This window comes from Genypterus blacodes, unplaced genomic scaffold, assembly GCF_046128005.1.
Source record: "Genypterus blacodes isolate CSIRO-AG114 ecotype Tasmania unplaced genomic scaffold, CSIRO-AGI_Gbla_v1 ptg000021l_1, whole genome shotgun sequence".
Taxonomy (NCBI): Eukaryota; Metazoa; Chordata; class Actinopteri; order Ophidiiformes; family Ophidiidae; genus Genypterus; species Genypterus blacodes.
Window position 1 is genome coordinate 5,633,438 of NW_027466834.1, and position 16,772 is coordinate 5,650,209.

Genomic DNA, 16,772 nt, shown 5'->3' on the forward strand with positions numbered 1-16,772 from the left:
CACACGCCCGCGCGCGCAAGCACACATACAGAGAGAGAGAGAGAATCCTTTTAATTAAGGCTGGAGCCACTTTCACAGAGTGTTCTTTTAATCGGGGTCAGACTGAGCACCTCATCTGTGATCCAGTTTATAAAACGAAAAAAAAAAGAAGTGTTCTTGTATAATAAAAAATGGGCATTGCACCCAAATTCTCTCTCTATCTCCATTATTGACCCATTTGATCAATGGAAACCACTGGTGCACAGAATCCACAGGTTATGTAAAATGCACCTATGTCACACACACACACACACACACACACACACACACACACACACACACACACACACACAGGGAGAGAATCAGCTGGTAAAAATGTCATCGATCTTCAGGGATTCATTTCTTATGAAACCAAGCTGGGTGTTTTATTGACACTGTTGCACGTCTTGCTGTTATACAAAACATTTCCTTTTTTGAAGGTTGTTTTTACAAATGTCACAGGGTCCTGGTCCACAGCAGACGTGTAACATTTAGAAAGGTCACAAATGCGGACAATGCTGTGAGGAGTGTGATGTCAGTATTGTCTCTTATCATCACTGAGCTATTGTTGGATAATTGTAGCACATTTATCAGGTCCCAATCAATCTTCCCACCAATAAACTCTCACACTTCAAGGTCTTTGCCTGCACCTGAGCCTGCTGGCCTTTGTCTCAAATACAACTCATAGCTATAAATGGGTCACACATTGTGTAGAAAAAAGTCACTAGATCTAAATTGAAGCAATCAAGCCTCCAACATAAGGTCACCATGGCCACAGAAAACACCAAACACATAAATATGACAAATGCACATCAGGGATTATACGAGATGATCCGACTCCTCCGGGATTAATTAGATAGTGGCGGTTCATTAGAGGCTGGATTATTGAGTGGGACACACAATAAACCTTCCTCCTCCTCCTTCTCCTCCTCACCCTCCTCCTCCTCTCGTCTCCCTCCTCCTCCTCCCTCTCTCCCTCCTCTCCCTCCTCCCTCAATCAGACTTTATAAATAAGAAAGCTCAGGACTTCACTTGCTCCCGATGTGAGCGGATCTCTTTGATATCAACAGTTTGCAGAGGATGTAGAGACTGATGATGCGTTCACTGTCATTCATTTGCGGGAAAGTTTACTTGCTCATTTAAAAGTGCGTTCCCGTTGGATTTAACTTCCTTTTCTCTCTCCATTTGTCGTTTTTATTTTTATTTTTTAATTTCGCGTAATCATCATAACATTGTCGTCTTCTCGAGGACCATGCGTCCGGTTTGCACGGCGGTGTGTGCGCTCCTCCCGGCGTGGTTGTGCCTCCTCCTCGGCCTCCTGCCTGTGGAGATCCAGAGCCGCGCTTTGACTCTGCACAGCCTGGCTCATAGACACAGGTAGAGACCTCTTTACTGGACTTTACCAGCTTTACCTTTAGATCATAACATGACTGACTGTAGTTTAAATTGTGATTGATTCAGGGTCAGAAATGTTTTTTAATTGCTTTTTTCAATATCAAAGGAATACGTAATTTGTTTCTGGACTAAATTTGGAGGGAATTAAAACAGAAACTCATGATGGTATAATAACTTTTTGGACTTGCACTCCAATCCACTCACCTTTCAGTACAATGCACCTTCAATCTAATAGGACTAAAACCAGTGAGTTAAGTCAAGAATACTAAACATTATCTGCTCCAGGTAGGATTTATAGCAAGGATCGCATTGTACATGTGTGTCTGATAAAGTAGCCACTTAGTGTATTATGAGTGTGTGTTACCATTACCAAATACATAGTATGTGTTCTTAATGATCAGGTGGACAGTAGAATAAAGCTTAAGTTAAATGCTTCTTTCATATGAACTGGTGAACCAAAGCTGTTGATCCCTTTGATGGATGCAGTGATGAACAGCAGCAATAAAAGAGCTACAGTTCACCTCTTACTTACTGGCATTTAGTAATGTGGGAAAAGGTTATAGCAGCACAGTGAGGTAAAACCTCTCAGCAGAAAGAGGTGAGAGGGGGGTGGAGGGTGGGGGGTAAAGACTGGGGACCCCGAGGGGAGACAGACTCCCCACACACACACACCAAAGTGCCTGCATGATGCACCTTCACATGTATCACCCATCCATGATGAGAGAGAATGTGTTATAGATTGTTACAGCTAAAGCTTTTTTTCCTATTTCTACATATTAGAGAGCATCATATTAGCAAACCAAACCAGGTGAGTATGGTGCTGAACTACAGCACCTTCTACATTATAACAGCTGAGCTCAAACGCCCCAAAAACCTGGTGTGCTGTGGTAATGTTAAAAATGTTAGTGTAAGGTGGAAAAAAATACTGACAACCAATGTAAGTAAATTAAACTACACAATAGCAAAATGTCCGTAGACCAGCAGAGGGCACTTCATGCACAGCAGGTAGTCGGACTCAGAATTTCCCCATCATCCCTCATACACTCTACATGAGTTTGTCTATGTCATATTTTAATTTCAAACGGGTACAAAACTGATTTCAAAGATGAGCAACAGGGACTCACAGGTCAGCGATGCTCATCAGTGATGCCAGTGGCACTTAGAAACCTTGAAACAGAGGTAAGCAGGAGAGAGAGAGCGAGAGAGAGAGAGAGAGAGAGAGAGAAAGAGAAAAGAGAAAAGAAACGTTGAGGCTCTAATAGGGGCAAAACTGTTTTCTTTGCGCAAAATCATTGTGAAGACTGATGGTATGAAAAAAGTGTGTGTGTGTGTGTGTGTGTGTCTAGTTCTTCTGTTGAGTACCACATGCTGAGCTCTAACTTGGGAGGAATGTTAGAGAAGCCCCCTTTCCTCCCAGACTCTCCAGAGGTCCAAATCCTGAACACTCACACAGATGGAGGGAGAGGGAGAGAAAGAGAGAGAGAGAGAGAAATCACTAAACCAGTTAACAGGAGCCTCTTATCATATTTGTCTTTGTGTCAGCGAGAGATCCCTCCTTCTCCACAGGGATGCATGTGTGTGAGGTGAGAGCCTAACTGATTGTTGGGACTTTGTTTGGACCACAGAAACCTCAGCGTGTGTGAACAGTGTCACTGAAAAGGAGAGTTTGTCTCGGCGGCTGGTGTAAAGTTACAAGCAGGCCATCCTGCCGTCCTGCTAGAAAGCACCGGGCTCATAGCTGGATTGTGCCTGTAAATGTGAATGGATGGCTTTGTTATTGTCATAGGTTCACACTTTTGTCAGTGTGTGTTGCTTGTTTCAGTGCAGTGATTGTGTCACACGGAGCCCTGCAGGTTGTTGAGCGGCCTACATTATGTTGTACTGGGAAGCATCTCAGTGCCAAGTGCCTTTTCCTCCAGAGACAACTGTTCTCCCTCTCACCCTAGGTGGCCTTTTCACAGGGTGTGTGTTTGTGAGTGTGTTGACAGCAAGTGAGTGTGCACAGTCACGTGTTCCCTGCACATGTATGTGCGCGTGTGTGTGTGTGTGTGTGTGCGTGTGTGTGTGTGTGTGTGTGTGTGAGCGCCCGTGTGCGTGTGCGTGTGCATGTGCGTGTGTGTGTGCGATTGTATACTAATGCAATTAACACTCAACATAAAGGAAGAAGTGACTTGAAAGAGTGACTAGAAAGCCACAGAAGTGGACAGTGAATGGATGTGTGTGTGTGTTTGTGTGTGTTTGTGTGTGTGTGTTTTTGTGTGTGCGTGCGTGCGTGCGTGCGTGCGTGCGTGCGTGCGTGCGTGCGTGCGTGCGTGCGTGCGTGCGTGCGTGCGTGCGTGCGTGCGTGTGTGTTGGCGAAGACACTGATCAGAATACCAGTCAGGATTAGATACAGGATAAAGATCATATGATATTCTGAGCCTCTTTGCGGACCAAAAGCCGACATAATCCCTCTTCTTTTATCTTTTCCCTCATCCTCACCTCATAAATATAATTGTGGTGTTTCAGTAATGATATACAGTACATATTCAAAAATATCCAATCAGGTAGATAAGAGTATGGTGAACATCCTCTGGTGTTGCCGAGCCAGAAGCTCCATTTGTCCTTGTGGTCCTGCCTGCAGTGTAGAGGGAACAGCACTGGAAGCCGTAGAGGTCAATGTGCTCTCTGTCCCTTTGACTTTTACATTTTGTCCTCTGCGTGTTGCGTAATGTTTTTTTACAATGGTTGCAGCGTCAAAACAGACCTGTAAGTATTCGTTGAGCCGGCTGATTGTTGGAGAGAAAGTGGGAATAAATGAAAAAAAAGAAGACATTGTGGTGAAGAGAGACAGCCAAAGGGGCAAAGTAAGCACTTGATGCCCAGTCAAGGAGAGAGCCAGGAGAGTCAGGAGAGCCAGGAGAGCCAGGAGAGCCTCTTACTACCGCCTGTGTTGCAGTGTGTGTTTGTGACTTTCGCTTGTTTCTGCCTCCCTGATTGTGTTTTGTCAGCTTATAGACTGTTGCTAATTAACTAAATATGATTTTAAACCCCACTGAGGGAGCAAATTGCCGCGTCAGACAGTTGGTTGCTTGATCAGTTCCCACCACTGTGGTCCGGTCAGGTGCAAGGAACAGCACGGCCTCCAGAGGTCACTACGCAGGCACCGGTCCTGTGTTGTTGTCTTTTTTCTTAATGATTGATTAAAGGACAAATAAAATAAACAACTTGTGATTGTTTACCAGCGAGCTGCAGGTCCATGTGAAGATGAGTTGGCAGAGATTAAAGGAGCAACCTGTAATTTGCTCTTTAATGCCCCTCTACCTGACACATTAGAGAGGTATGTAAGGGCTTCACACTTGACCGTCAACCAGGATTGTTTCAATGCGGTTAATTTACCAAGTGAAAGCCAATAATGTCCAAATAAACGTCCAGCTGTCCACCTCCCTCCGTCTATCTCTCCATATATCTCTCCTTCTCACTTTCTCTCTCAATCCCTTCTTTATGTCTTGGGGAAAAAAAGAAGAGACCACCTTGGTACAGCGGCCATTCCCTGCAGTACCAGCCTGCGTTCCTATCAACTGTTCCATATCCAGTTCCACTTTCAAACACAAGGAGGCTACTGGCACAACAGTGACAGGGACTTATGTGAAATGATTGTGCGAGTGTGTGTGTGTATGAGTGTGTGTAAAAAGTGTATCTCACTGTCTTTGTGTTGTATCCTAACATCATTCTCCCTCTTTGTCTCTCAGGTTGAATTTACCCAGAGCCTCTAAGCTCCAGAAGTCTTCTTTTACCATCATCGCACCTACTACTTCTGATCTCTCTGTCTCCATGGACAACCACATCACCCAGGGAGACGGCCAAATCATCTGGAGGGCCCTCCTGCACAAAGAGCCCCCGCCGAGGTTGTCCGACCCATTCCTTGACCAAAGTGACGGCCTGCTGCAGCAAGGGCTCATTTGGCAACGCGGGTCACGGGGTCGTCGCCATGCCGGCGGTGGTGGAAGGGGTCACGTCCATCTGATGAGGGTCGGGTGCGTCCTCGGCACCTGTCAGGTTCAGAATCTCAGCCACCGTCTCTATCAGCTGATTGGACAGAGTGGGAGGGAGGACTCCTCCCCCATCAACCCCCGCAGTCCTCACAGCTACGGCTAAGGCCCCTCCCACTCCGAGTTCCTTTAACCTTTAAGTCTCACCGATAAGCCGGGTCCATTGTTGCATCAGTGACACGGTTGGGTCAGGCAGTAAAGCTCGATGTCCGTCTTGAACATCACAACAACCTTGGCGTGTCTTCTCATCTCAGCCTCTTTTAGTACTTTTCACATTATAGTACTCTAACATTTCTGCTTGGTGACATTTATCCCATGACATTAACCCTTAGGCTGTGTGTACATACAGTATAGGAAAGCTGTGATACTGAAGCTTTGGTCAGGTCGACGCCGCTGATCTGACCTTGAGCCGACTGAGCAACTAATCCACCTTGTTTATCCAAATTGATGGCCTTCTGAACGGATCGCTTGCCTTCATCTGCAGCAAAGAGTACAACCAGATTGAGCTTTGTAACAGTGTGCAGTAAATCTGTGTCTTGACTCCTTTCCTCCTTTCCTCCTTTCCTCCTTTCCTCCTTTCAGCCTCCTGTAACGCCTCATCACTGTGAATGTTGCCTGAAGTATTGTGTGGTTTTTAAAGCTTTATAGTCTGTCCTTTTGAGAGCTGAGCATAACTCCAGTTTGGGTTTGTCTTTGAAGGTCAAATGGTGAGAAATACATGAAAGCACTTTATTGTTCATTACTGTCAGTATGACTTGAATTTTAAGCATATGTTATTTAACTTTAAATTAATAAGACCTCTTTGCTGTGAATATCCCATTATACTTAATCTACAAATTTAAAGTGTCCTTTTATTAACTCTCTCTTCTGCTTTTAATCTAATACAATACTAGCCTTACATAATGATACTTCAGTCAAACCTTTACGTGTATTTAATCTCTGTTTGTGTGTGTGTGTGTGTGTGTGTGTGTGTGTGTGTGTGTGTGTGTGTGTGTGTTTAGAGCAGCATTGAGTATCTCCACTGCTGTTTCTAGGTTCAAGTAAGGACTTCACCCCAAATGGAATTTCAGTGCCACGACCCGCCTCCTAACCTCAATACATGTAAAATACAGACACAAATACACAAAAGAGACGCTTTTAGGTTCACTATTAAATCGGTGATGGATTCCTAAGTCACTTCAGGTGAAGGTGAGCGGGTCTTTGCCAAATTTCAAAGTGATAAGCACCGGTCAGAGGATCGATGTGATGTTTTTACAGAATCAGTGTGTCCTGAGTTAAAGAGAGGCAATTGACAGCTTTCTGCTACGTGTGCGTGGATGAGTGCACATGTAAAGAGTGATTGCTGGAGTTGAAAACACCAAATCATGTTTTTTTTCACATTTTATAGCACACAAGGACACAACGTTTCATCCGTGTTGACAGTGTTGAAATATTTGTTCTGGTTAATGAATAACATTAATAGTAGTAAGCAGGCGGGAAGCTTGAAGCCCAAAGCAAAGTTCTCAGGATCCTGTGTGCAACTGAAAACTTTTTACTGGTAGATATCAACATATTGTGCGTACTGGGTGTTCATGCTGGTCAATCATTATCTCTGGACTAACTAACAGACCAGATTCAGCCACTATCACGATCAATACCAAATACTTCAGAAGCTTGTAGGGAATTTGAATCTGCTGACAAAGTGACCCAAAACATCTGATACTTAGAAAGTGTGAGCGTGTCACCTATGTTAAGGCAGTTACTGTAATAAAACAAATTAACCCACGAAAGTTGTGGTCCTTTTGTTATTTGTATGTGTGTGTGTGTGTGTGTGTGTGTGTGTGTGGTATATATATTTGACTGTCCATGCAGGCTTTAACAGCATTACACCTGTAAATCCTGTTTAACTGAGTCATTCTACCTCAGCTCTAATAGAAAAATCTGCTGATTATTGAAAAAAAATCTTCCTGGCACAGACACCAACACACTAATGTACACAAGGTCAAGGTTCAACAGATGGTACCCCATTAGGTGAGGCTGAGTTAAAGTGTGACAGGACATCGGCGCACCCTTTGAGGAGGGACACATGCAGAGTGAAACCTCAGCGGCGATAAACCTGTAGACAAACTGAGGGTCGACTCCAGAGCTCCGCTAACGCCACGACACAGCTGCATACCTCAGCCCCGACTATGAAAGTTGTCAATCTTGTACGTGCGGCTTTAAAACATATGGAACAAAAGAAAACATGCAAAATTAAGTAAATTGCCTCTTATAAAAGTAGAACAAACACAACTAATGCTGCGGGTTCTTTAACATGCAGGGTCCAGACCCGTCTCTGGCATATCGGCCAAATCTGGAGAAAAATGAAGCCAAAGAGAAAGAAGAATACAGGAACTTTGAGGTAAGATGTCATCATTCTTATTTCATTATGCACATATTAATGGTTGGATATCTCATTTCCATGTATTAAGCCTCAAGCAGCATCAAAAATGGGTAAATATCCATGATCTCCTGAGTGGCAATTCAGTTTGATTTGTATTTTATTCGTTCATTTCGTTATTTCATTTCAGATTTTCAAATGAATCAGCATCAGGAATTGAATTCATCTTCTGTGTTATTCCAGTGTTTCCCTCTCCATTCATGACATTTCACTGAGATGTAATGGGATGAATGTAACAATGTAGATCAATGGAGCAATGCCTGCCTGTCATAAATGTGTAGAACTGTGTCATCTGTGCTACAAACATGAATGTGTGTGTGTGTGTGTGTGTGTGTGTGTGTGTGTGTGTGTGTGTGTGTGTGTGTGTGTGTGTGTGTGCGTGTGTGTGTGTGTGTTTTAGAATGGAAGTCTATTTGATCGTGTGTTCAACACGTACAAGCTGATGCACACCAACCAGACCCTGGACTTTGTGAAGCAAAAGGTGAGTCAAGCAAAAACCAAACAAGGACAGAAATTCTGAAAATTTTGACCACAACCTTGTAGCTTTTGAGGAAAATAGCCACAACTAACAATAAAATAAATGTGATGCAATGAAAAACTATTTGTAATTCAAATTCAAATTCTTGTTTGCATTGTACTCTGTGAACTTGTATAACAGAGTGACCCTTGCAGACTTCAGTCAAAGGTCATCCAGTTCTTTGAAGTTAAAGCCAAAGGCAACAGCAGACAATCAGTCTGGACGGAATATTGAGTTACTTTGCTTCCAGTTTAAACAGGCAGTTATAGGGCATTTGTAGAGAGTAATGAGAGTACAAGCATAAACATTACAAATCCTCTGAATGGGAACATAAACACAACTGAGTGCAGACTAGAAACTAAATGTAAAGGCAGGAGAACAGATTTTAGTCAATAATTCCCCAAAACACAGCAGAATGTGGAGAGAATACCACATTCTGACACATTGGCCCCACAGGCATCGACAGCTCAGACTCTCATAACTCAGGCCTGTGCATGCCTATACTTTGCATAGTAACGCTATGACTGTCATCCGCCCTGCAGTATTCTGAGTGGACCGGCTGCAGTCACTCCCAGATGGGGTTAATGGAGGCCATCATGTCTCTGGACCAGTTGGTGGACGAGTCTGATCCTGATGTGGATTTTCCCAACTCGTTCCACGCCTTCCAGACAGCTGAGGGCATCCGCAAAGAGCACCCAGACAAAGGTGGAACACACACACACAGAGACTAATCTAACTAATTACACACACACATACAGTAGAATATCTGGTTAACTCCCTGTTCCTCCACAGACTGGTTCCAGTTGGTGGGTCTGATCCATGATGTGGGGAAGATGATGGCTCTTTGGGGAGAACCCCAGGTAGAACACAGACAGACAGATTGAATGATTCATGTTGGATTTTCCTTAATATCACATCACTTTCCATTTTCATCACAAACTTATTCAGGGATTGTCTCACACTTCCTCCAAATAATCTGTTTTGCTTATTTCCCCTTCATCCAAATTCTTCCAATGTCCTTTGTCCTCTTAGGTGAGGCACCTTTAACAGCCCGGTAGCTCAGGTAGGTCTCAGGTAGGTCTCAGGTATCTGGTGTGTTTGTCCTCTGCAGTGGGCTGTGGTGGGTGACACCTTCCCCGTGGGCTGCAAGTTCCAAAACTCCATTGTGTTCAGAGAGAACAGCTTCATGGAAAACCCAGATGACACACACCCCAGCTACAGGTACACACTCTCACGTTTCAGCATGAGAAGTCGTCAGGTATATACTATCACACTTAAGCATAAAGTTTAGCTCATGAAGGGGAATTAAGTATCTAGAAGCTTCACACAAACACTTCAACATCTGCTCTGGTTGCTTCATCCATTCATTCATGTGTTTTGTGCTTCACCTCTCCTATAATTGATTACATTACCATAATATTACATCTGATGAACTGTTATCACTCCTATTCTAGTGGTGAATATGGGATTTATGAGCCAAACTGTGGACTCGACAAAGTCTTCCTGTCCTGGGGTCACGATGGTAAGAGAATTATTACAATACAGGATCGGTTACAACTTCTAAAAGTGACTGAATTTAAGTTTATTTACTGTACCTGACTCAAAGTAAACTTGTATCATTCTCCTCAGAGTATCTCTACAGAGTAATGAAGTTCAACAACTGCTCTATCCCAGAGGAGGTATGCAAATGATATCAGTGAATCTTAAATATGTGTGTGAAGATCCTCCTGTATTAATTCATTGTTTTTGTCTCTTAGGGCTTGTACATGATCCGTTTCCATTCCTTCTACCCGTGGCATTCCCATGGTGACTACATGCATCTGTGCAATGACAAAGACCTGAAAATGCTGCCGTGGGTCCAGGAGTTCAAGTGAGTGTGGCCCCCTCCTTTATACTGCGTGTACATGTACGTCTCCTATCCACTGATTGGACCTGATGCTGCTTGTTCCACACTTCCCACAGTAAATTTGATCTGTACACCAAAACCACCGACATGCCCGACGTCAAAATGCTGCAGCCGTACTATCAGTCACTGATTGACAAGTACTGCCCTGGAGTCCTGCGGTGGTGAGACGCACGCAGGGACGACGTCCATCCATCCATCCATCGACCTGATAAGAAGCTCGTCACACATCTGGCACGACTGACAAATGAATGGATGGGACGTTTTGCTTCTCACTAGAATAAAGCTGCACTCATTCCTATGTATAGATATTACAGATGACTGAATGTATACATCTATCAAAGAGACAGATACAGTATGTATTCACCGTTTCCAAATCAGTGAACAAAATGTGAAGCATTTGTATTTGATCATATTTTAATGTGAATAAAAAACATTTGAAACATGCTGCACCCGTTTGTGCTGTGATTCATTTCTAACACCGAACAGAAATGAATTGAAATGATATTTGTGGAAACAGGGAAAGTGCAGAGCTCATAATCGTATATATATATATATATATAGCCACAGATGCTAAACAGATCCATAAGAAAACACACACACACATAAGTGCTCAGGCGCTCTTGTCCATCCATTCTCCTCATATACAAAACAGTAAGAGCTCTTCTATTCTAAATCTGGATATTCTTCTGTGCTTTGATTAGACGCACACGTGTGTCAGTGATGTCATGGTGACACGGGGAATAAATCTGTCCATAATTGACCGATTAAGAGACAGAAATAAACTCTTAATGGCTTCTTTGGTCCTTTTACTGTCTCTTCTTCTTTATAAAGGCAGGTGGTGATGACACTTAACACACTACTTAGATAATGGCTCCATTTCTTCTTGTTCCTCCTGCTCGTCCTCCTCCAATTCTGCCTCTTCCTCCTGCTCCTCTTCTGCGTCATCTTCATCCTCCACCTCATTGTCACCCTGCTCTCCATCTTCTTCCTCCTCTTCCTCCTCCTCTCCATCTTCTTCCTCCTCCACTGTCGTCAGTTCGTCCGAGTGCCCGGAAGTTTTGGACGAGCGGTGGTCCCTCGCCGTCGCCTCTTCCTCCTCCTCTGCTGCCAGAGTCTTTGGTCTTGGTGCGTTTTTCTTCGACAGTCCCTTGAGTAGACAGAGGATTATGCCGCCGGCCATCAGACTCCAGATGAGCACGGGGGCCGGGACGCCCCTCACCTGAGAGCGCACCCACCTCACCGCCTGGGCCACCGGGGTGTTGGACTGACGGGGAGGCGTTTTGTCCTAAAGAACACCACATGCAGCTTTTAATATCAACTTGCTTTGATGAAATTCAATGGGAAATTCTGAATGACATTTTTTACATTTACAACAGTGACCTTGCTCAAAACAATAGGTCACTCTAAATCATGCGGTACATTTACCTTCAGTCTAAACTGAGTGAGCATGCCGTCCAGGAAGGAGCTGCCCAGGTGCACTGTGGGATAGAATTCCTGATCATAGACTCTCCTCCACCAACGCTGAGGGAATGACCTGCAGAGGAAGCCCACCCACAGAGGTCAGAGTTCATTTGAAGTACTGAGTCGTTCATCTCATGCAACATCAACACCAATCATGCCTTTAATAAACAAGAGTGAGAGTAAGATTTAGATGTTGCAGAAATAAACACAGGAATAATTACAATTGTGCAGTGTGTGTAAATTGAGACAGAGAGGAGGGGGAGAAAGAGAGAGAGAGAGAGAGGTAGAGGAAGGGAGAGAGAGACAGGGAGCGTGCACTGACCCGTCAGCCTTGGGTTCAGTAAACCAGTATCTGTAGCGGTGCGCTCTGAGGAAGGCGGGAGGCTGCCGGTGGAATGGATACTGGGACACGTCTGTCTGGATCAGCTGGATGACTGGAGAACACACAGAGCCCAGGTTCACTTATCAGGCTCCTTCTTTCTGACAATCGCTGCCTTTGTTTATAACGGTAACTCAACGCTGCTGCACTGCTGCAGGAACATTTGAGGCGTCGTGCGTGCGTTTAACCCCCGGTCAGGTGTGTCAGCGCCGCACACCTGACCGTCCTGTATGGGACGACGTAAACAGCTGAAGTATACGGTTTCAGCGTGGTCGCAGATCACTCCGGGCTCCGTTTGAGAACAGTCTCCTCCTCTTATCGTTCTGTAGAGAAAGCGGTGCCCGTCTGCTGACAGGAAGGAAGAGAGGCGGGGTGCACATACCGTCCGTCTTGCCCTGCAGCAGTCTGTGCATGAGGCTGGTGAACCACGGCGCATCCGTCTGGCTCCCCAGGGCGGCGAACCACATCTGCCAGTCCAACCGGGGCTGGTGGGGAGTCACCACAGCAGGAGGGGCGCTTAGGTTTCCCGGCTTGTACATGAACTCGATCTCCTGAACAAAAACGACAGAACAAGACAAATTGAATCCGCCGTTCTAAAAGCCCGTATGTAACAGATACGGCGTGTCGTCGGAGCGAATCCGCCCCCCGCCATCGCTCGTTGACTCACTGTCCATGTGAAGCCATCGTCGCTGCCCTCGATGACGACCTCGGGCCGCCCGCTGACCCCGGTCATCCTCCTGAACAGGCCGTAGGAGTTGACCAGCTGGTATCGATCCACCAGCTCGTAGGCCTGACGCACTCCAGGCCACAGACTGGCGTTGGAGTCGTACTCGATGTAAGTGAAAGGCACCTGGTGGGAAATAACAGACAGGAAGTGATGACACAAGAGCTTTGTTTCATCAGAGCGTGCTTCCTGTTTACACGGGTGAGAGTGTGTGTGTAGGTGGAGATACAGAAAAGGATAAATGAGGCAAAAAAGGAACAAAACGGGTGAAAATGTATAAATTAGCACTTATTAAATGTCAGGAGAACATGGAAGGGACTCATCAGGCGTCACTCACCAGACTGATGGTGAACATTGTTGCCGCGGCAGCAGCGAACAGCGTCCACTGCATGGTTCCCCAGAACCTCCCGAGGAAACCACGGACACACGCATACCTGGGAAAAACAAATTTCCTGTTACTCCAGCTACAAAAACGCCCTGTGGGAATCTTTAATGCCGCAGATCTCATCAAGTCATATCCAGCTTCATACCTGAACAAGGCTGTGATCGTCTCCCACGTGAGCGAGAGGACCCCCATCCAGATACTGGGAATGGTGACGCTCTTCAGAAAGTGGTTAAACTGGTGGTATGTGAACGCTGCCAGAGGAAATCAAAGAGTCAAGGAAAAATGCAGGACGCACACACGCAGATGTCTGTCCACACACACACTCATACAGACACACACACCTGTCCTGGAGGTGACGCCCGTCTTCTTGGAGTCCAGCTGCAGGTCGAAACACACAACGGTGCCGAAGATGGTGAGAGCCCAGACGGAGAGTTCCAGCAGGTAACACAGCCACGACCAAAGCCTGGAGTCTGAGAGAGAGAGAGACAGCCAGACAGACAGACAAAGAGCCAGAGTGTTATACCATTAGAATGTAAATCCTAATACTATATCTAAGAATTACACACACATCACCCCTCAGTTTATGGTACCGTTGTTGCCGGTCTTCTCTGCCTTCCGTAGCCAGAAGTTCACATGCTGGTCGTCGAGCAGAGACAGACACAGCGCCAACGTCAGGAGGTTGAAGAAATTGTAGTTGCCGGACAAAATGATGAGCACCTGCAGCATCACCTACGCAGAAAACAAATCAACAGTCTGAACAGATGCACACTCGGAGGGTGGGAGGATGAATGTAGCTGATGAAGCACGTGCAGAATGATTATCTTGTCAGTCATTGTTCAATCATTTCAGTCATTTAAGGTGTGGTAAAAGGTGAAGAGAGTGACTGTGTTTACACCAACCTGCATGTAGAAAGCACCAAGCCGGAGCCGGCGCAGCGGGCTGAAGAAAAGCACGGGTACAGCGATCTCGATGAAGAAGGCCCCCACCACGCTCAGCTTCTGCCACCACACGGGCAACTGGTGGGCGAACCAGGCCAGCGGGGTGGGGATACACTGGGTCTCATAGTGATAGGTCATAGCTGTTTAAACACACACACACACACACAGGACAGAGGTCAGGGTGCATTAACTTCAGCAAGAAAGGGACAAATCTCCTGCCCTGTGCACGGACGCCTACACGTACCTGTGAGGCCCCACCAAGTGGGACAGCGTGAGGTGAGCTTCACCACTCCAGAGGCAAACATGAGTCTGAAGAGCAGCCAGCGGAGCAGCCAGAAGGTGATGCCATCATGCTCCCTGACTCCTCGAGACCCTCTGATTAATGTGAGCGGCGCGACGAGAATACAGAGGAAGCCCGTCTCTAAGAGCAGGCTGTCCCTGCATGACAGGAAACGGTAGGTAAGAGAAAGAAAGACGGAGGGGAGGGACGATCAGAGTTTTCATTTTGCTCAGTCAGTTTGATGATTATAGAAACTGTGAACTGAGGATCAAACATCTTGGGCTCCACCAACTAGCTGCTATTCATAAAAGTAGAGTGATAACAATAAATCCCACGGTCCACACACACTGCACTGTGACATGACTCACCACTGAAAGTAGAGGAAGACCTGGCCCACCTGAAACAAACAAACACAGTGACTTAGAGCTGGAAGAACACCACATCAACAAAAGACAAACTAGGCACAAACTCACCTGATACAAGGACAAATACAAGAGCCAGAGGCAGAAAAACACCAGGCTGTCCCGGAGACCCTCCACCAGCATGGCGGCCAGGCTCAGCGCCGCCCCGGCGAGGCACAGCAGCTCCATGGCCGTGTGTGTGTCCAGGCCCACCAGAGGGCCCAGCCACAGCAGGGTGGGAGAGGAAAGCAGCTGCTCCATCAGAGGCTTATCGCTGTAGCGCAGCTGCCAGCGGGCGGGCAACAGGCCCTCGTTACCATAGAGACCTACACATGGAGGCAGACGTTGAAGACATGTTAGTGGTAAAGCATCCAGGATCAGAGCAGGACCCTTTAAATATAAATTTTCCTTTCCCCCGTTGCTCGTTTCCTCTGACCAAAGCTCACAAAACTCAATGAGATTCAATTAACGAGGACATAAACAAAGCAAAAGCAAAGCAAATGACTTTACTTGTTAAAAGGCTCCCATGGCTGATTGATTTTTGCAAACAACTGTCAATCAACTAATGATTAGTCGTTTTAACCTTTTAACCACGTCAATCAGTTTACATGCAACATCAGGGGACCATAGGTTGGAATTCAAACATTCAGTCAGTGCATGTGTCAACGTGAATACAAGTTGAAACACATTGGAAAGCACAGATACCCAAATAACTGAAAACGGTGATTTGCTTTAGGAAATAAAAAGATTCTGACAGTGATACTATTGTTTATTTGCTTTAAATTAGTTGAAATGGCACAAAAATGTGTTTCATACGCATTTCTGGCGGTGTGAAGATGTATTACGAGGCTAGTTTATCACTTTATTAGAGGTGTGTTCCTTCCCAACAGGTTGCTTTACGGTAGCTGGCCTCCTCTCTTTGTTAGCAGATGTTCTTTCATGAGGGGGTGAGAAGTTTGCTTAGCGTGAAGTTTTCCATGTCTGTAGCCCGCAGAAAATTCCACAAATGTGTGATGCATGACCAGGAAAATGCGGACGAGGCACCAACTTCCATGCTAGCAAGCTAACATGCAGCGGTGAAGAGGAGTCGTCAGCCTCACCTGGAATCTGCACGTAGAGGGAAACAAACGCTCCCATGTAGATAACAGACATGCACCACAGGAACATACGGCGAGGGACGGTGATTTCAGCCATGTCTGCGCTGCTCGTCGGCACGCAGCCGCAACTTTCTCCGCTTCCTTGACCCGGAGCTGGATGGGAAGCAGTACAGAATTAATCCCGGGGACACGTAGCGATAACGGGCCAGTTCATACGAACGGACACAAGATGTCGCTGTAAATCGTGCCACTCATGCGACGTTCAGGGCGCATACGATTTTACAACCCTGAGTAATCTTTGCTCAGAATTATTTTCAAAATGTGTTCCACTTTTAGTTCAATTTCAGATATTATTTAGTTTTAGCTTTTAAGAAGAAAGGGAGAAGCCCGAAAAGAAACAATGAAAACACGTTTGAAGAAGTACACTGTCTTAGTATAGATTCTAATAACAGTACTTCTCGATTGTACATTACGTAAAAAAATTAAAAAAAAGTTTTTTTTAGTCTATTCAGCTTTAAGCGTGTTTTTTGTTTTAATTAACAAAGTCCTTTGAACTATTATCTTGAAATTACTACGTAGTAGTAGTTACCTATGAAAGGTAGTTTTGGCTGACGTTTACCTTCTCAAATTCTTAATTCTCAAAGGTGGAGCATTTTTACATTTTTGTGCATGTCCAAATTCTACCTTTGCTATTACTTTAACAGTGGAAAGAAATAGAACTGTTGTACTAAATTGATGGTAAAATCTTTGCCTTCTGTTTTGTATGTATACAGTTAGGGTTAGGGTTAAAACGGCAAGGCAACAGTGAACATATTTGTATC

At 45.4% G+C, this 16,772-nt stretch overlaps 3 protein-coding genes across 3 annotated transcripts; 2 read left to right on the forward strand and 1 right to left on the reverse strand.

The window, feature by feature from the left end:
* The first annotated feature begins 1,079 nt into the window (after positions 1-1,079).
* On the forward strand, positions 1,080-7,194 carry adm2b (adrenomedullin 2b). The gene is made up of 2 exons (XM_076142322.1): positions 1,080-1,395; positions 5,145-7,194. The coding sequence occupies exons 1-2, from the start codon at positions 1,271-1,273 to the stop codon at positions 5,548-5,550; spliced, it is 531 nt and encodes a 176-aa protein (XP_075998437.1). The 5' UTR covers positions 1,080-1,270; the 3' UTR covers positions 5,551-7,194.
* Positions 7,195-7,477: 283 nt separating this feature from the next.
* miox (myo-inositol oxygenase) lies at positions 7,478-10,733 on the forward strand. The gene is made up of 10 exons (XM_076142106.1): positions 7,478-7,630; positions 7,744-7,824; positions 8,264-8,344; positions 8,923-9,085; positions 9,173-9,240; positions 9,492-9,601; positions 9,835-9,902; positions 10,010-10,059; positions 10,138-10,250; positions 10,343-10,733. The coding sequence occupies exons 1-10, from the start codon at positions 7,613-7,615 to the stop codon at positions 10,449-10,451; spliced, it is 861 nt and encodes a 286-aa protein (XP_075998221.1). The 5' UTR covers positions 7,478-7,612; the 3' UTR covers positions 10,452-10,733.
* lmf2a (lipase maturation factor 2a) lies at positions 10,432-16,164 on the reverse strand. Its single transcript, XM_076142105.1, has 14 exons — positions 15,955-16,164; positions 14,927-15,180; positions 14,822-14,850; positions 14,418-14,611; positions 14,135-14,313; positions 13,826-13,964; positions 13,577-13,705; positions 13,381-13,486; positions 13,188-13,284; positions 12,794-12,976; positions 12,509-12,677; positions 12,070-12,181; positions 11,712-11,820; positions 10,432-11,571 (listed from the first exon to the last, which is right to left on the reverse strand). The coding sequence occupies exons 1-14, from the start codon at positions 16,046-16,048 to the stop codon at positions 11,143-11,145; spliced, it is 2,223 nt and encodes a 740-aa protein (XP_075998220.1). The 5' UTR covers positions 16,049-16,164; the 3' UTR covers positions 10,432-11,142.
* Between the last annotated feature and the right edge of the window lie 608 nt (positions 16,165-16,772).